Source organism: Photinus pyralis, unplaced genomic scaffold, assembly GCF_008802855.1.
Source record: "Photinus pyralis isolate 1611_PpyrPB1 unplaced genomic scaffold, Ppyr1.3 Ppyr1.4_LG9, whole genome shotgun sequence".
NCBI lineage: Eukaryota > Metazoa > Arthropoda > Insecta > Coleoptera > Lampyridae > Photinus > Photinus pyralis.
The window spans coordinates 16,227,911-16,249,895 of record NW_022170878.1 but is presented as its reverse complement, the minus strand read 5'-3'; the positions used below and the strand labels follow the sequence as shown (position 1 = coordinate 16,249,895).

The window sequence follows — 21,985 nt, the reverse complement described above, 5'->3', positions numbered from 1 at the left end:
TGGGGAGAGGGGCTAACTATACGCCCAAAATTTTGAATTTTGAATAATTAAATAACGATCAACCAACAACCGTGAAAATGTAATTAACCAACACCAATAAAAAACCAACAAATGATTGCAAAAAAATATTTTTAAAATTCAAAAAGTGGGGGGGGGGGGTTAACTATAGGTCCAAATCTTGAATTTGGATAATTAAATAACGGTCAACCACCAAAAGTCAAAATGTAACTATGAAACAATAACAAACGACCAACAATCGATTGCAATAAAAATTCTAAAATGAAAATTCCAAAAGTGGGGGTTAACTAAACTCCCAAATTTTTGAATTTTGAATAATTCAATAACGATCAACCAAAAAACGTGAAAATGTAACCAACAAACCCCAACAAACGATTGCAATAAACATATTGTGATCAATCGTGGGGGGTTAACTATACGCCCAAATTTTTAAAACGGTCAACCAACAAACGTCAAAATGTGAGGGCTAACTTGACACCGTTTCAGAATTGAGCTATAGACATGAAAATTAAAAAGCTTCTATTTGCAATTATTTCACCTATTTTGAGGGTTTTGAGTGCGACCGCCATCTTGAATTTTTTTTAATGGCAACATGGGTCATGTGATACATCATTAGAAGGCTTATTTTTTTCTCTTTCTTACTTAATTAATCATAAATGGTGTTAAATTAGAAAATAAAGGACAAAATACTGTCAAATCGTCCGTATTTCAATCCGGAGTTATTTCGCACGTAATATGCAATGCGTTTTTGTCACTTATTAAACACCTGGTCCGGTTTTTTTGTTAATTTTTCACGTTCTGTTAATTCACAGGTATCTTAATTTAAAGTACAATACTTTAGCCAGCCAAGCGTATGGTATAAGGGTTTTTTAATTTTTCTGTATTATTTTTTAGTATAACACCAAAGCTAAGAAAGAAAAAATAAAGGCTTTCAAATGACGTATCACATGACCTATTATATGTTGCGATTTAAAAAATTCAAGATGGTGACCGCACTCAAAAATGTGTCCAAAAAAATCTTTTTTAACCTTAAAATATATTGTGAAATAATTTCAAATGGAAGAGGTCTAATTTTCATGTCTGTATTTCAAACGGTGTGAGCGTGAGAGCTTTTTGGGTTGCATTTTTAATAGCGACCCTGTATATATATTTAATGTCTTTACAACGCAGATTACAAGATAAGAAGTCATTGTGGCATAGGAACCGAAGGCCCCCCCCCCCCATATTTTATACTGGAAGAGCTAACCCTGTATCCCCCTCCCAGCATTCAGTTGTATTTTTTAAGTTTATATGTAATTAATTAATTTCGTAATTCTGGAGTAAGTATGAATCTGCCTTCTCACAACAAAACTAATATTTTACAAATACAAAATTTGAGCTGTTCACTCGGCTATTTACTCACAGTACCGAGCGTACGCGAAAAAGAAAAGAATTCTTGAAAATTATTGGTAGTGCCACTTGAAATGTGAATGTATATTATTACTTTTCACGTCAATTACTATTTTTAGCGCATTTTCCAAAAGGAAAATGAACGCTACTGTCCGTCAGTCAGTCTGTTTGTCCGTCTGTACCACTACCACTCCAGTCCACTCCGTGCAGTTTGAATTAATTTGCAAAAATGATATGCTATCGGAATGATTTGCTTTAAAGAGTCAACTTTGTTACCAATTTCTTCCATTGTAACTTAACTGAAAGTATTAATTAATTCCTTCTCTTATAATTGACTCATTTTTTTATTAAAATGTTCCAACGAAGGTTACACGCGTTTTAGGCAGGTATTAAATTGGTTACTATGGCTAAATGGTGCTTTAAATATTGGTTCTGTGAGTAACATACCTAGTTTGAAATACGCCTATTATAATCTGCTGTGGGGTCAATAGAATCTCCAACTTAGTTCTGTGAACCGCTGTTCATTTCAATCCCTAATGCCAGTTCGCGTTCTCGTAGTTAATGGATCCCGAGTACTGTCATTTATGCCTTCGTTCGTTAGGACGAAATTAAAAGGGCATAGTAAACGAAATATATGAGCATATATGCCCTCCTCCCGGTCCGTAAATAGACCTTTTTGGCAGGCAAGGTGCTTGATATCGAAAAGCGTGGTTGTTTGAGGTTGTCTAGTTGCAGAAAAGCACAAGTCGCCAAGTTGCGAATACAGCAGTGAATCGGAACCTTGTAACAAAAAGTCGTCTCGAGAACGTCGTATTCGCGAAGGGCCATTTCTGCAAATATCAATACGACAGCTTCTTTCTCTATAAGCATTTATTATTAAAACATGAAAAACAAACTTCATCAAATAAATAGTCACATAAAAGTTCTAATTTTGCTTGGATTGCGTACGCATTACTTAGAAAAAACCACTGTTGGAAACACCCTAAATGCATGTAGCAGCACATTGTCACATATAATCTCATTCCTTCTGTGATGATTTTGGGATGTGACAGAAGGGATGTTAATATCTCATCATCACACAAAAAGAAACATCCCATGATAGTGGGTCGCATGCACGATACACTCACACTGTATCGTGGTCGCATTTAAATTTAGCAACTTCATCCCTGGGGTAACATACCCCTACGGTTAGGCAACACTGCTAATAACTGAAGGAATCCTAGTATGTGAAAAAATACAAAACGTATGTACCTACTACTTTTTGTTTTATTTGAAAAGTGTGTTTATTCTTATTCTTTCTTGTAATATTAACCATTGAATTTGGTGTCACAATTTCTTATTATTTACATTTTTCATAAAATACTGCTATTGAAGCGTGGCGTACTTCAAGCTTCTGTCTATATACCGCTACCTTTACATTGTTTTATTAAGTATTTATTTATGTATTCACGCGAAAGTTTATTATTAGTGTGCTGTTGCTCCGTATGAGTCGATTTAACTCTTCCGTCAAGGCAGTACTTAATACATTCCGATTCTTCGCTGTATCTGTTACTATCTTTCTCGTACGGGCCGCAGATCTTACGCTTTATTAATACGAGACCGAGGGTCCGATCCGACCTCGTGCGAACCCGGAAAGTTTCGATAGCTTCCGCCAGGCGTTTCCACCAACCGCAAGCATTCTTACCTATAATAGTCCCGAGCTCCAAAACCAACACTGAATTTTCTAATAAACCCACGGTTTCCATACCCGCCAGGCTTCTTGAAAACCTTTAATGGCTCTTAAGAGTACTTGAGGTTAAACATATTTTTAATTGCTTTTAAACACTCCTAGGGCATCTAGGTATGGATGACTCTTGACAGCTCTTAAACTTTTTTTTACCCAAAATCGTCCTGAAACCTTCATTTTCATGCTTATTTTCTCTCAAGAAATTTTGGTTTCCATGACAGAGGCAGAACAGACTACGGTTCCTGGCGCTTGTCATGGTAGCACGTGTCACTTTACCGGCCGGACTGTCACTTTACCGGCCGCATTTTTTACATTTCCAAATATCTATAATGACTCCTGCCATCAGTGACAGATTGACATTAATCAAATGTTCTATATGAAAATTAAAATTTTATATTAAAATACGATTTCGGGTAAAATTTAATACAAAACTAGTCAGTAAAATGACATTACCTGACTATGAAATTAAAATATTCGGACCCAAAGGGTCCTCGCATTTCAATATTTCCTCGTCAGTAATGTATCATTTTCCGGACTTTTATGTGAATAACTATTAAAATTTGTTGGGGGATATAGATCATAGAAAGCTAGCCTCTAGAAATCTATTTGAAACGTTTGGAAGTGAATATCTGTGAAAAAGCTATTAAATACCCTTAAAAAACACTTTCGAAACTTATAAAACCTGCTGAAGGCTAAGCTCTGGAGAGGCTCTAAGATTATTAGCCAATTTAAATACTTTTAGGGCTTTTAAAGGACCCCGAAACCTCTAAAATGCATCTCCAAAAGCATCCCAATCACTAGGAGCTTCGTAAAGACATTAATGCCCCGTTTCACAGACGATGATTAAGGTAAATTAATGATTAAAAATATTAGAATGGGAAATATAGGTACCTATCTTCCAATCAATTGTGGCTACCAATCTAATATTTATAATGCTCTAGAGGCCTTAGCAGACTGTAGCGAATTTTGAAGAACCCTAAAGAGTGCCACTCGACAAGGTTCATCCATTAAACATTTTTAATGAATACGTCTCTTGAGGTCTCTCAAAGATTAATAAATACTAGGTAGGTACTGTTATAAATGCCCTGCACTTTAAGGTTCGTATAAATTCTTTAAGGCTTTCAAAAAAAGAAATAGCTTCTGGAAGGTTTCTTAATCCCTTGAAAGCTCTTGGATAATGCATGTGACATGAAATTACTGTGAAAGAGATCTCAAAAATGCAGAAAAAAATACGACGGTGACAGTCTAACGTTGAATTTCAATTTAATTCTAAGAGTGCTGTACAAAGCGATATTGTGCAGAAATGAATATTCCAGGAATCGCTGAGGAACCACGCAAGTACTAACAGCAAGCTTCTTAAAATTCTTTTGAAGTACTCTTCTCGGTTGAAGTGGGCAGATAGATTCCTTTCAGGTTCACATCAAGTTTCAAGTTCCTTTTTAAGTTTTCCCCTCTTATGTTTCTTTCACTCAAAAGTTTTTGTCACAATTTCTTTCATACTCTGCCGGCGCGTGTCTCATTTTGACCGTAAATGGCTCTCCAGTTGTGCCCACATACTTACCCTTCAAGTTTTTCTTCCGCTTCCCTTAAACTATACCATCAAGTTCCTATTTAAATCTTGCTCAAGTTTCCATCCTGGGTGATTCAATTTCCTGTTAAGTTCTCATCAGCTCTCGTGCAGTGTCTCCATTGATCCGTAAGCGCTCTTCGACTTCTTCAACATCGCCCAAAGTACCTAAATTCGCATAAAATCCTTCCCAAATTATTTCCTTCATGGTGTTCTTATTAAATAATTTGCAACTGTGGTCACATGCCCCTACGGTTAGGCAACTCACCTCACATGAGAGAGAAACATACGAAACGCTTTTTTAAGCTGAACTGATAAGTCCCTTAAAGGTTTTGGCACATGATGAATTGAACTAAAATATTTTCAAAATGCCGCCACTTCCGGAAATACCGGAAGTAGTCATCAACGTTGTTATTTTAAATAGGGACCCCCTATTTTTTCTACATTTTCGGATTCTACGTCGAATTTGGAGTACAACGATACCCCATAGTTGACCCTTTGCTCCAAGGGCTTCGCCGATATTCAAGTTTTTGTGTCAAAAATTGAATTTGCAGGGGTAACTTTAAAAATTTATTACTCGAAAACGGTGAGAGATATTGCAAAACAGTTTTCAATGCTTTATTAAGGAAAGATCGAATTTTCTTATGGTATGCGTAACCGTCTAAAAAAGTGAGACTACGTCACTTTTTCAAAGCTCTCAACTTTTAAACTTTTAAACATCCGTAACTCCATTTTTTCAAATGGCAGCCCCCATTTTGTTCTTCACCCTTGTTTTCCTTTTTCCCAGACCTTTAATTTGATGCAAAATTTCAAAAGCTGCTTCAAACGGTTTCCGAGATATTCCATGTTTTAGTTACTTCTTGTGGAAAGTTGATAAAAAAATTAAATCGCTTGATGTTATTCTTTTGTTTTTATTATGATAATGTTTAAACGTCAAATTTTCGCTGCTTTTCCTGGCAGCTATTCGATTACATTCACCGTGTATTAATATTAAATTCAAAAAATCTTCATTAGTGTAACCCAAACAAGCCATTATTGACGAGAAGTATAAGTTCAAGCAGCGAAAATTTGACGTTTAAACATTATCATAATAAAAACAAAAGAATAACATCAAGCGACTTAATTTTTTTATCAATTTGCCACAAGAAGTAACTAAAACATGGAATATCTCGGAAACCGTTTGAAGGAGCTTTTGACATTTTGTATCAAATTAAAGGTCTAGGAAAAAGGAAAACAAGAGTGAAGAACAAAATGGGGGGTGCCATTTGAAAAAATGGAGTTATGGATATTTAAAAGTTTAAAAGTTGAGAAAAAGTGACGTAGTCTCACTTTCTTAGACTGTTACGCATACCATAAGAAAATTCGATCTTTCTTTAATAAATCAGTGAAAACTGTGTTGCAATATCTCTCACCGTTTTCGAATAATAAATTTTTAAAATTACCCCTGCGAATTCAATTTTTGACATAAAACTTGAATATCGGCGAAGCCCTTGGAGCAAAGGGTCAACTTGTACTCCAAATTCGACGTAAAAACCGAAACTGTAGAAAAAATAGGGGGTTCCTATTTATAATACCAAAGTTGATGGCTACTTCCGGTATTTCCGGAAGTGGCGCCATCTTGAAAATATTTTAGTTCAATTCATCATGTGCCAAAACCCTTAAAGGGCTTATCAGTTCAGCTTAATTTTCAAAGGTTTTCCATATCTTTCTAACTGACGCTCGTCAAGAATGACCCTGTACAGCAATGAACAGGGATTTTTCATAACGAAGCTGGAGAGAAAGTTAGTGTCAGTAACGGGATACTTTCCCGACTCCTTTTCGAGATCAGTGAGTGACCGGAGCGCTGGAGGAAGTTGAAATTAATTTTATTTTTCATTGTATTAATACAAAGGTGTCAACAAAAGGAACTGTTTTCACCGCCCTTTCTTTCTGACCCCTTATCAAAAGAGGGGTTGGGATGAGGTCATGGTACTCTAATGAAAGGTCTCAACGAAAGGAATCAATTTCTGTCAACCATAGTCCTTCTCCTCGACTCCTTATCGTGATCGCATATAATTCCTTTTATCTCAAGGAGAGCTTGTCTGAGAAGGGTGCTCACAAAGGACTATTGGGAAGAAATAAGAAATTGTATTATTTATCATGAGAGTAACAAAATCGCGGCAAGTTTAAATTGCTCATTAACAGAGGATTTTGAATGTAATCCAAGCGGTCTTCAAATTTTTGTGTGTAAAGGGCATTCTCCCCTTATAACCCAACCATTTACTAAGCCATTTCGGTTAAAAAAAATGCGCACAAGAGTTGTGCACAATTTATTCTTGTTTATCGTATCGTATCTGCAGAATAAATTTTGTAAGTTTTGGGCGTGAAGTTAGCCCCCCACATTAAAGTTTTTGAATTTTTAGCAAATTTTTTATAAATTTAAAAAAAGTTTTTAATAAATGTGCTATTGTTTCATTTCTACCAACCATAGTCCTCCTCCTCGACCCCTTATCGTAATAGGATATACTCCCTTATTATATCTCGAGAACGGATTGTCGGAACAGGTTACTTGCAAAGGGCGATTGGGACGTCTAGAAGAAATATATCCATTGGTGACGTGAAAACTTTTAAGAGCGAATATCTCGAAAACGGTTTGCCAGTGGAAAGTACTCTCAAAGGCAAAATGAATCGTTTGCTCTCAATTGAACACATGTGCGCGCTATTTGTCATCTGACCCTGAGTGCATATTTTTGTTTCATTTCATTATTTATGTCGAATAAATTTGTTTCATCTGTAAATGGTTAGTTTTGTTTTTAATCGAGTCCAAATTACGACCTAGATAACTGATAAGGGATAAGGACTTAAACCGATGTTTTTTGTTATTTTCGACATTTTCTAGTAGGCGGGGGGACACTTTGTAATCTGAAGGCCCAATCTTCAAATGAGTATAACTTTTGTTTCAAAAGTTATTTAAAAAAACTGTCCGACAATTTTTTGCGTTAACTCATCAAGTATGCACACAACAAATTTCGTGGAATTCTCTCCATTTTCGTTGTCCGGCCAAGAATTGCAGTGGAACTTTTTTTTCGAATTCTCAATAAATAATTTCAGATTCGTCATTTTCATGTTCAAAAACCCCCATCAGATACCAAATTTCGTCGAAATCAAAATTTTTTCGCACCCCCAAGTAGGGGTGCGCCCTTTCGTGGTAGGAATTTTGGAAAACATTTTTCAAAATCGGACAGGGCATACCCGAAAACCTATCAAAGACGTGCCACCCATCTTTGTACTCTTATGGTTGCTGAGAAAAACATTAAAGAAGAAATCCACATTTCAGCACTTCGCTTTGGGGGTGGCTCCCAAACAAAACAAGTTGGGCCCTCGGTTTATTGGGAAAAAGTGGTTGTCCCCTCTTATCGCCCAATTTTTTTTAACATCCGGTCGTGTAACACCCTGTATACTGTCTGAACTGTGAGTACAAGAATTTTTCTACATTTGTTTTAAAAGTGAAAAGTTTAAGTAGTGAATATTTTAGAAATCCCGATAGACATCGAGGCGCCATAAAAGATTAGTCATCGGCGATAAGATACGAAAGCGGATGTGACCGTTTGTATTTAGGCTGGTAACGATGTGATGCATTCTTTCCGGGAAATATGACGTGTTTTGTTCGAGAAGATTCTAAGATACTCGTTCGGAAGCGTTCGAAACAGGGGCGTATGCTATATACGCAGATCGACTTGTGTTTCATCAGTTCGTTTGCGCACAATTGCATTTTGTTTGCGCGCTGCCGGTTTCAAAATTACGAAGGAATCAAATTCGGGGGGGGGGGGGGGCCAACTTCACGACTGCCCCCCAAGTTTACAAATTTCACTTTTTTTTTCTTGTGATCGTTTGCGCTCCTAATACCTTCGTTCACGCCCCCGTAGTTTTTGAGTTATTCCAAATACAAAATTCCATAGTGGCCCCCATTTTTCAAATTTGCCATTTTTTTCTCTTGATCATTTGCACCTCGTCGGGCACTATAGGTGCAATCAATAGAATATGAATAGTGGAGATACGTCACCTCTCGCCTCTTTAGCCTAGCCCTGGCGGTACCTGTGCATAGTGCCGCCGAGGCGCATGGCGCAGTAGCTGCGCTCATCGACTGCCATTCGGGAGGTAGTGGGTTCGAATCCCGCAGCCGACTGCTCTGTCTTGGGTTTTGTCGGGGCGGGTTCCTCAAGTACACGTAGCTTCGCATAATGCCGTTCCCATCCCTAACTTTACCTATCCTTACATTCCATTGTTCTGGATGAAGAGGGTCTGACAACCCTGAGTAGCTCACCTCCGGGGTCTCTGTAGTCGCGATGTCAAAGGAATGAAACACGATGACTTTTTAGCGCATTTTACAACGAAGTTAGGTGCGCTGTTGCAGCCCCTTTCTCTGTCCGTCCGCCTGTCCGTCTGTCCGAGGCCTTAACTACTCATACAGTTTCCAAAATGTTCGTTCTTTTTGCATTCGCTAGCATATGGCTCTGGCACCTGATCAAAAAAATACTTTGACGATTAATGTGCGCATGCCCGGTTGCGCAATATCAACTTTCTTATTTATTAATAGTTTTGTTGAAATTTTAAGTACAGATACTTTCTACTAAAGTCAAACATATAAAAATCAAATGTGCACATGCGCGTAGACTGCGATTTGCCAACATTTTTAATTATGGAGATATGTCTTTGAAATTTTAACTACGGATGCTTTTAGTAAAGACAAATATATCCCATATTGTACAAATCATAATTACTTATGTGCTCACGCGGAATGATAACTTTATTATTTATAGAGATATGTTTTTGAAATTTAACCACAGATGCTTCTATTAAAAATAAACATATCGCATATGGAAAAAATCAAAATGCGAGGCGTTAACTCTTTGGTTTTTAATTTTAACCACAGATGCTTTTAGTGAAAGCCGAGGTGAAAGCAAACTTTAACCTAAAAATAGACCGTTTCTATGACATTTAGGGAAGTATTGATCAATGCATGGAAAATCCGCCTTTGGGCAAAAACTTTTTTCTTTTTTTTTGTTCTTTTTACATAGTGCCCATAGGTTTAGTCATTTCGGGTTGATGTACTAATTTATATCTTTTATTTTATAGCAGATGTTAAACTGACCTTTTAATAGGTTTGAATGAGAAGGCTAAGTCGCCCTTAAACCTTAATGGTAAATAAAGTGAAACAAATGATTGTGCATTCTAATGATATTTGTCATTTTTATTGAAAATGGGACGCGGAGCGCAAAATAAAATGAAATTCAGAACAGACTACAATGCTGTTTCTATGGAAACGATCGCCATAGCAGAATCTAAGCTTATTATTTTTACGTCCAAATTAAACTTAGAAATTTCACAAGTTTTACAATGATTTACATAATCGAAAATGTACCCACATTTATATTTGTTAGAGTTAAAGTTACAGTACAGTTAAAGATACTTAAAAAAGAATTTGGGGAACTTACCGGCCCATAGCTTTCTTGTCTGTTTACTGAATAAACACTGTCCGTGCTTATTATCGTATTAGAATGATACAAAACCCAACTATTTAAAATAAAAGTGAATCAGTCGAACTTTGCGGAAAAAAGCGTCAAATAACAAACTTGAACAATTATGGAATTTTGTATTTGGAATATCTGGAAAACGGCGGGGGCGGAAACGAAGGTATTGGGAGCGCAAACTAAGCGCAAACGATCACAAGAAAAAAAAAGTCAAATTTGTAAAGTTGGGGGGCAGTTGTGAAGTTGCCCCCTCCCCCCCAATTTTATTCCTTCGTAATTTTGAAACCGGCAGCGCGCAAACAGAATGCAATTGTGCGCAAACGAAGCGCAAACGATCAAATGAAAAAAAATAGCAAATTTGAAAAATGGGGCCAGTATGGAATTTTGTATTTGGAATAACTCAAAAACGACGGGGGCGCAAACTAAGGTATTGGGAGCGCAAACCTGCGCAAACGAAGCGCAAACGATCACAAGAAAAAAAATGTCAAATTTGTAAACTTGGGGGGCAGTTGTGAAGTTGCCCCCCCCCCTCCGAATTTGATTCCTTCGTAATTTTGAAACCGGCAGCGCGCAAATAAAGTGCAATTGTGCGCAAACGTGCGCAAACGAAGCGCAAATGATCACAAGAAAAAAAATGTCAAATTTGTAAACTTGGGGGGCAGTTGTGAAGTTGGCCCCTCCAAATTTGATTCATTCGTAATTTTGAAACCGGCAGCGCGCAAACAAAGTGCAATTGTGCGCAAACGAAGCGCAAACGATCACAAGAAAAAAAATGTCAAATTTGTAAACTTGGGGGGCAGTTGTGAAGTTGGCTCCTCCAAATTTGATTCCTTCGTAATTTTGAAACCGGCAGCGCGCAAACAAGGTGCAATTGTGCGCAAACGTGCGCAAACGAAGCGCAAACGATCACAAGAAAAAAAATGTCAAATTTGTAAACTTGGGGGGCAGTTATGAAGTTGGCCCCTCCAAATTTGATTCCTTCGTAATTTTGAAACCGGCAGCGCGCAAACAAAGTGCAATTGTGCGCAAACGAAGCGCAAACGAAGCGCAATCCATTTCAATCACGTAAATTATTGCTTCCTAAAGTTGGGGGGCCAAGTTCACACAAGGTGCCTCGTCCTTATTTGTTCATTTTATCTCTTTCTCCCATTATTTGTAATCTAGTATACTTTCCAATTTTGTCCCTTGCTCTTTCTTCATGTCACTTTTTGGCGCAGTTTTGCAAATTTATTTGTGAAAAGGTAGCTTTTAATCTCACTTTGGCTGGCTGGCTGACTGGATGGCTGGCTGGCTAGCAGTAAATGCGAGTTCGTAGAAGAACGCTTGTAAAAAAACGTGTTACGCTAACCTGGAGATTGTTCAGTTTTTTTTCTATCTTCTATAGTTTTTCTCCGATTGTTTTCCAATTGGTGTCGTCGGAGAGATCTTGTAAACGCGCACAACTTCTGCGTCGCGGAATTTTGTTTTTTTTTCTTAGGAGCGAAATGAACCACATTTTGCATGGCCTGCTTCGAGGGGTAGTCGACTTTGGAAGCCCAAAAGTTTCTTAGAGCTCGAATCGCGGTCTCTCTTTCTCGTGTCACCAATAGCCGTGTTTTTAGCGAAATCCACCAAAATGCGAATTTCGAGTGTACCCTCAAAGAGGCGAGGAAAGTTGGCAACACTTGATCACTCAAACCTCATCCTGCTAGTGCTGCTAGCATCCTGCTTCATCCTGCTTTAAATTTCAGGTCAGCAGCACCATCCTTTCGAGAGATATGAATTTTTGAAATTTTGTTGCTAACTTCCCTCTCAGCAACAATTGGGAGGCAGGATTCCCCAAATATTATCCTGCTTGTGCTGCTACGTGTCAAGACCATCCTGCTTCAAATTTCAGATCAGCAGCACCATCAGTTCAAGAGATATGAAATGATTGAAACTTTCCTAAACAAAAGTTCCATTCTCAAAAACACCTTTGAAGTGAAATGCACCAAATTTGAAGCAGGATGACCTGGACACTTAGCAGTACAAGCAGGATAATATTTGGGAGGGGGGGGGGGATCCTGCTTCCAATGTTTTGCTGAGAGGAAAGTAAAATTTCAAAAATTCGTATCTCTTGAACGGATGATGCTGCTGACCTGAAATTTGAAGCAGGATGAGGTTTGAGTGATTCTGCTTCCAAAGTGTTGTCAACTTTCCTTGTCTCCCACAAAGACAATGCGGTAGCCTTCGATAAGATCTCTGTTGCTGCAGTCAAAACATCAAACTCTAATTGCGCGGGTGCACGGAGTGTCGGAGGTGGGTACTGACAAAGGAAATATGGCAACCCTCGAAGAGATCTTGCTGATGGTGGAGTCTGATCTGCCATACAAAAATGCGCTGAAGTCCCTTCGATCTCACACGAGGACTTTGATAATTTTTGCTTCTCTGTCTCTTTGCTTTCTGCATTCGTTCTTTTTCCTCTGGGGATCTTATACCGTTCCAGCAGAAGGTGCGCTTGTTTTGTTTCAGAATCTGGGAGACATTCGGGCCTATCTGTCGTTTACAGTGAGAATCAACCCCCGTAACTTATACAAAGTACAATACATCAGAAAGCGCAAGGGGTTGCTTACATTTCAGGCGCAAAAACCACCGTCGCGCTCACATCTCGACTACCCCAGAGCATTGAATAATCCAGAATGACAATTCGTTTCGAAATAACGAAATTCGAGCTGTTATTTAATTGCTTTTGTCGATAATTTGCGCGGTTATCCAAAAGAATTGGAGTTATCTAACCATTTTTTTAATCGCTTGAATTACATTTTTCACAGATTTGCTGAGGCAATAAGGGATTGTATAACCATCAGAAGCGAGCCCGTATGCGCCTTTCTTGGATATTTTTTTGAGGGTGGTTACGGCGACGCGGACGAGAGAATTAATTGTCGAACTAAATTAGGAGATTCCGGTTCCACACATGGGTATTTAATAAAATAGTCAAAAAGTGCCTTTAACGCTTGATTAACTGTGTTTACATTCTTCTTCGCTTGATCAGTCAATGTTTGTAAGAAATGTCAGCGTCTGATTCGAGATACCTCACTTTCCAGCCGTAATCGCCTGAGGTGGGACATTTCTATATAAATTGTAACTGGCACCAGTTTCACAATTAGTTAACTGTGACACCATGCATTTTGGAAACCTGCCACTTCAGGTGAGTAACCCCATTTCGTCAGCTCTTGAATGCACGGACCGTATCCTGCAGGTACTACTGCTGTCAGTGGTCGCCCTTTCCAAAGGGCAGCACTACGATTCGGATTACAACGTAGCTGACTCTGACGACGACAGTGCGGGCTACACCGCCGACGAGCAAGAGAGTCCCGATTATTCCAAGTACTTCAACTCGCCAGGCTCGGCACCGCAACAGGAGGAAAATTCGGAGAGCGGATTTGTTACCCCATTAGATTTCCAGTCGTTCTTCGGAGCACCACAAGGAGGCAAGTAAACTATTTCCATCATACTCCTTTAACATCCCATCACAGGTTTCAGCTCCGCCAACATACAAGATGAAGTGAAATCAGACAATGGCTTCGCCGCAAGTGGATTTTTTAACGGCCCAGGCTTGGGCGCTACGGACTACTTCGAGCAGGCACAAAAAGAGACGAAAAGTGTCGAGAATACTGAGCAAACTCCCGATTATATCTCCAGCAATATACCGACACCGGGGGGCTATCACGAAAACATCGAAAATTTTCGTAGGAGATCTGAAAAATTCCGCCCTCTACCGGCGGCCAAACCCCAAGAGGAAGAAGAAAGGCAATCGTACACCAACTTTAAACCGTCCCCCGTGGATTCGTCACCGATAAAACCGACCCAGCCGGGGTACTACGCCAAGTACACGCAAACGCCGGTGGCGTCGCCCTACCGAAAGTACAGCTTCCAAACTCAACCAACGCCGATACCTTACAGCCCCACCTACCTGAAGTACACATCCCCAGCCGACGGCAGCTACGAGTACGTGCCAAGTCAAACCGTCACACAAAGCGCGAGGCATACCGGCTGCGTCAAGGTCAACAAGAAGATACCCACGGAGAAATTCAGCAAGACACCCATGACCTGCTACGTGTGCAAAGATCCGAAAACCGGAGCGCAGTCGGAGCACTGCTCCTACGAGCAGCAACCGAAGGCCTACTACACAAGCTCGAGCCAATCCTACAACACGCAAAAACCGACCAGAGCCAAACGCGAGGATTCCGAAGCCTACGACCCCTACGAGGAGGTTAAGGCGAGGTCCCACCGCTACAACTCGCAACCGGAAGAGTTCGCCGACCAGCGCTACAGGGCACCCGACTTTAGCGAGTACGAACAGTATTCCGCTGCCGAAGAACGCGCCGACGACGACGAAGAGGACGAGAAGAGCTCCTCGGAGAAGCAATCCGAAGAGCTCGTGAAGCAGAAGGACAGCTGCCAGAAGATACACAAGGACGGCATCTCGTGCCTGGTGTGCAAAAACGCCGAGACCGGTGGCAATTACGAGCAGTGCTCGTACCAATCGGAACCAAATGAGCAAAAGTACGCGTACGTGCGTGAAAGTAAGTACGACGGCGATAATGAGAGCGACTCGCCCGAAGGTGAAAGCGAAAAGTACAAGGAGGAGGTTCCGGTACACTTCGCCAAAACCACCGGCAAACTACGCAGAGACGGAGTGGTCGGCTTGGATCCCACCTTATACGGCCGCCCCGAATCGAGGAAAAGATCCAAGGTGGCGAGGCAAGAGAGTAAACAGAGCGAGGATATTGTCAAACCAGAATCCTACTACGACCCCACCGGCAAGCGAGACGTAGAGAGGGTACTTGAAGAATTCTCGAAAAAGGATAGATCCAACTGCGAGCAGGTCAAGAAGAAGGGCATGACGTGCTACCTATGCGTTGACAAGAAGGGAATTAAGCACGAGGAGTGCATGTACATATCCGAGTCGCGCCCGCACAGCTCACTCGTCGCCTACCACGAGAAAGAAACCGTAAAAGACGTCGACGAGCCCGAAAGTGAAAGCGAAACCCGCCGTAAACTGGCCGTGCACCCCAAGAAGGTCCACGAGACGGACGCACGAAATAAACGCGAAAAGAAGAGGAAACCTGAACCGAAACCCGACATCGCGACCGAAGACGGGCCCAAGAAAGACAAAAGGAAGAGACAGGAACCGACGACCGGATTCGACTTAATCAGCAATAGTGGACCTTACTCGACCGAAAAAAAGAAGCAGAAGAAGACGAAGCAACGCGAGCCCGATCCGAAACCGGAGTTCGACGTCAACGACGAGGGTGGTCTGTACTCGGCCGAAACGAAACCGGTCTACGTAAATGCGTTGGGGTTGTCACTTCCGAAGTACATGGTGGAGAAGACCGACTACGAAAGGGACTTTGACCTGTCCTCGTCCAAAGGCCGCAAATGATCTAATTGTAATTATTTAAGTAATAGATTATTGTTAATAAATTGTTAAAAAATACATGAGATTTTCTCCTCACGAAATTTATAGTTGAGTGCTGCTGTTCTGTACATCCCTTGAAGAACCTCCCCCGATGAATCTTGCTGCCTACTTTTTAGCGACATATCTGTAGCAGGATCCCCTCCCCATTGCAATGTGATATTTTTCCCCTCGCGAAAACGTCGACGTTTTGATTACTCCTCCATGTTCCACCTTCACTTTCGTTACCGCAGCCCTCGCAATCACCTTTACATCTCCGATTACTTCACTTTTCCTTCTGGTCCTTCCCCTTCTTTCTTTCGACTTCCTCTACCTCTTTTCTACATCTGCTTCACAATCGGAGTCTGAGTCTGGATCTAAGCAGGTTCTCCTTCAGCTCCTTCCACATTTTTTAAACTTCGCCATTCGGGTCTTCTTCAGCATTCAGATCTTCGTAGGGCTTCCAACCTTTACTTCAACTTATCTCTTAACCTTTGCTTTACGTTCTTCAGTTACTGCTTCAGCTTCTTCTTTTAGGTTCTCCTCCAGGTGTCTCCTTTCGTTTCTTATTAGGATGTACAAAATTCTCATAGAGCCAAACGTACCGGGTTCTTAAAAAAAAACAGTTACAGACCTTTGCTTCGCTTCATTTTCCACTATATCGCTTCACTTCAGCTACGCTTGTTCATAAAAGCCCCCCCCCCCCCTCCACGAATTATTTCCTGAGATGCTGTTTTTGAAAGTAAAACGTACATAGCTTTTACATACGACAACCAATTGGGCTCAGATTTAGTGGTGCTAAGTTAAGCTTTAGAAAAGGGGGGGGGGGTCAACTCATGTTCTACCCTTCATGGTATTCAAATGAAAGGTCTCATCGAAATAAATTCGTTTGTACAAAGTATAACTTTCTCGTGCGACTCTTTTTCGAGATCAGGGGTCTGAGGGGGGGGGGGGAAATCATTTTATCTCTCATTGTATTCTAATGAAAGGTCTCAACGAAAGGAATCGATTTCTACCAACTACTGCTCTTCTTTCTGTCCTCTTATCAAAGTATGTCCATTTCTGTTTTGATAATATCTACTTCTTCATCATTTCAAATTCCAAAAAAAAGAAGCAAAAGGTTCTGATGAGTAGGTATTATTTCTATGGATGGGCGCGAATAAGGCAAAGCAAAGCAGAAGCCTCTGTAATGAATTCTGAGCTCGATTTTGAGCCACTGCTACTCCAAGACGCATGCAAGGTGATCGATATCCGAAAAACCAGGACAACTCCATTGCACCCGCAATCCGATGGTACGGCGGAGAGAAGGAACAGAAAATTAATAGGCAGTGCTCCAAATTTGTAGTTCGTACAACTGGGAATGGGAAATCCCACTTTTGTTTTTGTTATGTGGAAATCTCGCGTTGAAATTCCAGAGGAATTATGCTAAAATTGGCTATCTAGACGTATTTACACGAATTTAAACCTGTTGTATTTTTTTTGAGGTAAAGGATTTGGTTAACACGTTCTTTTTTAGGTTATTCCATAGGTTTTAATTTAATATCCTCCCTTTTTTTATCTATATCTCAATCCGAAACCCACTTATTAATCGAGTACGTAAGTTGATATTCGTATTGTGAAGTACCTTTCTCTTATGAATGTCGTTTCCGTTGCCGTACATTTTTGCTATTGTCCTGACGAATAATGGTGGGGGGAAGGACCAGAATATTAATAGACATTTCTCCAAATGTGTAGTTCGTACAACTGGGAATGGAAAATCCACTTTCTGCTTTTGTTATTGAAACGACAGATTCTTATTATGCGAAAGATGTAGAAATCTCATGTTGAAAATCTAGAGGAATTAAGCTAAAATGTCTATCTAGACGTATTTACACGAATTAAACCTGTTGTATCATTTTTGGGTAAACGATTTAGTTAACACGTTTTTTTAAGGTTATGCCATATGTTTAAATTTAATATCCTACCCTTTTTTAAATCTATATCGCAATCCGAAATCCACTTATTAATGGGGCACGTAAGTTGATATTGGTATTGTGAAGTACCGTTCTTTTAGCAAATGCTAAAACGAGTTCACTCACCTATGACTGATATGTCCTGCTTACCTAGAACTCATTTAGGATCAGAAGTTCTGCAATAATGTGGGTGAAATATCGGAGTAGCTGTCAAAGTGCAGATAATATGTAATTGCCATTGTCGTGTCGTTTCCGTTGCCGTACATTTTTGCTAATGTCCTGACGAATAATGGTGGAGAGAAGGACCAGAAAATTAATAGACATTTCTCCCAATTTCTAGTTCGTACAACTGGGGATGGAAAATCCCACTTCTGCTTTTGTTATTGAAATGACAGGTTCTTATTTTGCGAAAAATGTGGAAATCTCGCGTTGAAAATCCAGAGGCATCAAGCTAAAATTGTCTGAAAAATATATTTAGACGTATTTACACGAATTTAAAGCTGTTGTATCTTTTTGAGGTAAAGGATTTGGTTAACACGTTTCTTTTTAGGTCTGCTTTTTTCGCTGCCTGCAGCTACTATGCATTTTGTGGAACGCGATAAAGCACTATGTCCTTTATTAACGGCAATCAAGGTGTGCATGAAACATTGGAACGGTGGACTTGCTAGGTGTAGTTATCTTTTCTATTTCTACCGGTATAAGATCGGATTCTGTGACAGGTTTTTCCGGGCATAAAACTGTAGCATGTTTCGTCTTTTCGCTCTTACTCTGCATGAGCTAGGGCATAGGTACGAGAATAAGTAATTAAGAATTTGGAAAAGTGTCGTTTGTAATAAAACACTGTAGGCAACGACACAGGATGCAGTAGGCAACGGGAAACCACTGGGATTAAAGATCTGTTGGCCTCCCAAGTCGACGGGGACAGAAATGAAGAGAGAGATAATTGATACTTCGCATATTAAAGTTAATACAGGAAGTAAAATAGCTCCTCAATCAAAATATACAGTGTGCGTCCAAGAAGAATGACAGAAAAAAAATCAAGGCGAAAAACTAGAACATCTAAAAAAAGAAATGAGAAACTAATTTGGACTTTATTAGTGTCAGTGAAGTGAGACGAGGTGGATTCCACCTTCTATTATAGTGAAGATAAAAAAAGAAGAAATGAAGTGGGATTTATGGTACAGTCAAGCCAAATGAATCAATGACTATGAATCATAGCAATGAAGGTAGGTGAGATTGGAACGCCAATGTGGGAAAGGAAGAGGTTGTACGGATGCAGTTGGAAAATACGGACTTGGAGAAAGGAAAGAAAGAGGAGATAAGTTGATTGAGTTTTGTAAAGAAAATCATTTGATTGTTACGAACACGATGTTTGAGAACCGTAAAAGAAGGCTCTGCCCATTTAGGAAACTAACAGATTTTAATAGGAACGGAGTAAAAAAAAGTTTGCGTGCAACTATGTTCTCTTAGCTGCAAATTTAGAAATAAGACTGAGGTAGAAGAAAATGGAATTTGAAATAGTTGAAAGAATTGAAGAAAGAGAAACAAAAGCGTGAGATGGTAGAGTGTGGAGAAACATTGGGAGAGGATAAAGGAATGTGTAATCAAAGTTGGCTAAGAGTGCGTGGGTTTCAGCAAGGGGCCAGGGGCAAAGAAACCTTGGATAACAATAAAAATGATAAGGTAAGATGGAGGAAATTAAGAACGGATAAGGCAAGAACAGAATGGTTTTAAAAAGAGTATAGTGAAATTAGGTAGACATAATTTGGTACCCACATAATAAAATGAAAAAAAATACGGGAGAAAAGAGGTGGAACTATATCAGAGACAGAAATAGAAAATAAGGATGGCAAGTTGTTGACTGAAGAACGCGAAATATTGGAAAGAATATATGGAGGAATTATATCAAGCAAAGAGGAAGCCAACACAACAGTGAAAATAGATAAATTTATTGAAATGTGTACAAGAAAAAAGAGGAAGAACCATTGACGATATGCTGTCGTATTCCAATTTTTGGACAGACTACGGATCTGGGGTCACTGAACGTTGTAAGGTAATAAACCGATACAACGAAATATCGAAGGATCCTCAGTATTACAATCACTTTTAACGACAATTTATTTTAATCTTACAAAATACATTTTATAGTTAACAAAAATGCATCAAATTCATGTCTGGGGCATTGAGTCTTGGTTTTTTTTCCCAACGATCTTGGTGCATAAATAACGATTTTGACATGTTTTGGTCAAAATCCACGTGGTCGCCCAAAATGCATCAAATTCATGTCTTGGGCATTGAGATAATGCCCCTAGTATTTTCCCCAACGATCTTAGTGCATAAATAACGATTTAGACATGTTTTGATCAAAATCCATGTGGTCGCCAAAAATAGATCAAATTCATGTTTTGGTCTTTGAAATAATGCTCTTGGTCTTTTTCTCAACCATCTTGGTGCATAAATAACGGTTTTGACATATTTTGATCAAAATCCATGTGGCCTCAGAAAAATAATTTAACATTTTTTAATCACACACATGCGGTTATCAAACGTGCACGTTATCAACTCTTTCAGCATCAAGATAATGCGTTTGAAAGCTTTTACAACTCTAAATTCATGTGTAAAGAATAATTTTGGGTACATTTTGCTCTAAAACTTTTGACCGAGACCACAGAGAAGAGTTATATTGAATTGTTACACATCTAAGAGTCATAGGGAATAATCTAGCGAAAGTCCGAACTCGATACATGACCTAGGGAATGAAATATGTTGATTTCTATTATATTGAGTACGCAGTTTTTCCTGTTCCCGATTCACTCGAAGTCCTATAACTTTTGTTCCTGTTGAACCAGCTTCCTGAAAATCAATAGCGTCCGTCCTTAATGTCCAACGTACCCGTACACCAAATTTCAACACAATCGGTCACTTTTAAAAAGAGTTAGAGCGCACACGGACGGACGGACGGACGGACGGACGGACGGACGGACGGACGACAATACAAAACTATAAAGGATCTGAGGATCCTTAATAATAAATATAGAGTAAGGTTGATTGTAACTTTTTATTATTTTTGCTAATAGAAACTGCCTACATCTATGAGTGAATGTGACAGGAGTGAAAAGGGCAAGATGGGGCCTGTAACATTTGGGCCTATCACATTTTACAATACAATACTTACATACCGTGACAGCTTGATAAGTAGGCCATCTCTTTGGTATATTATTACACATTTTACAAAATAAAAATTGAAAAATAATACTTTCACGTACTCGGCGCCCTTTGAGGGCCGTTAACCGCAAGGACCCCTGCACGTCCACAGTTATTGCGAATTTAGTTACTGGCCGTGCAGGCGCCCTTGCATTCTTTAGTAAATTTAAGAGTACGCTTCACTGTGACTAGTTAACAGATTTCGAAAATTAACGCCTACGTATTTTGGTGTGCGCTAGGCTTTAACAATATAAATGATAGAATCAAGGAAATCTGACACGGATCCGTGCCATGATATGATCAGAAGTACAATGTGCAATTACTATATGAGAAAACATTCTTTGGTGTGCCTTAACGTAAAGCTAAATAATATAAAATCTATGAATAAAAAACACATCTCTTAAATTATTATGTTGAGTAATAAATAAAAAAATGAAAGTTTCGTATTTTATGAGACCATTGCTCTTGTCCATTATTCATATAATCCAGAAGTTTTTCCGGTTTTCCAGAAAATATAAATTTATTTGGGAATTATTAGCTAATATGTACTAACTATCTGTATATCTACACGCAATTTAAAATTAATCTTCTCTCAGTGTCCCGTTTATACAATTTTTTTTTTTAAATTTATAACAACCTCCCCCCAATCAGTTCCGGGTTTAGTCTATCGCAGATTCATCTCGTCGCTGAAGAGAACCTCAATTTTTAGGCACGCACTTCCGCTGTCGGTCGGCGAGTTCGCCGAGGCGAGCGAGTTCGCCCGCGTCGCCGCCAGCGGCGAACGGCTGCTCTGTTCGCCGTTTGACGGGTCGGCGAACTGCGAGACGGTGCTTAAAATTGGACCCTCGCCGTTACTGTAGTAATACGGTGGCGAATCTGCAAATGAAATTAAAAAACAATTAGAATCTTCCGTTCCGTGTGACCGAAGATATGGAATGTGAGTGGGGAATCCATTTTGGCAAGTGGAGAAATTAGTGCTGATTTTGACTAACACTCAGTAAAATAAATGAACTTTCAAGAATAGTTTTAATAACATTTGAGACAATAGTTCATCGTTTGCTCTGAACCCTGAAGATGAACCTGTTGCCCATTATAAAATTTGGCTAAACTTCTCAAGGATAAAAATTCCAGCTTCAATTGTCTTCAAAGCTAGAAGGCACAAGAAAAAACTTTCATCTGATGCATAAAGCTTGAGTGTACTTG

General features: G+C 39.5%; 2 protein-coding genes across 9 annotated transcripts in view; one reads left to right on the top strand and one right to left on the bottom strand.

The window, feature by feature from the left end:
* The window catches only part of LOC116180510, a 45,533-nt gene that overhangs the window by 10,187 nt on the left and 13,361 nt on the right, over positions 1-21,985 (top strand). The window contains exons 2-4 of one of the 3 annotated variants that reach the window (XM_031500525.1): positions 13,000-13,376; positions 13,428-13,659; positions 13,705-15,668. The exons of 1 other annotated variant lie outside the window; for it this stretch is intronic. In XM_031500525.1, the coding sequence (XP_031356385.1) occupies positions 13,350-13,376; positions 13,428-13,659; positions 13,705-15,614 (2,169 nt within the window). In that variant the 5' untranslated portion in view covers positions 13,000-13,349 and the 3' untranslated portion in view covers positions 15,615-15,668. Of the gene's footprint in view, positions 1-12,999; positions 13,377-13,427; positions 13,660-13,704; positions 15,669-21,985 lie in introns of those variants that run through there. One more of the 3 variants, XM_031500526.1, reaches the window with a different exon arrangement.
* Positions 20,618-21,985, bottom strand: part of LOC116180512 (paired box protein Pax-5) — a 198,904-nt gene continuing 197,536 nt past the window's right edge. For 5 of the 6 annotated variants that reach the window (XM_031500527.1, XM_031500532.1, XM_031500528.1 and 2 more), the window contains one exon: positions 20,618-21,658. In XM_031500527.1, coding sequence (XP_031356387.1) covers positions 21,447-21,658 — 212 coding nt within the window. In that variant the 3' untranslated portion in view covers positions 20,618-21,446. The remainder of the gene's footprint in view (positions 21,659-21,985) is intronic. The other variant, XM_031500530.1, reaches the window with a different exon arrangement.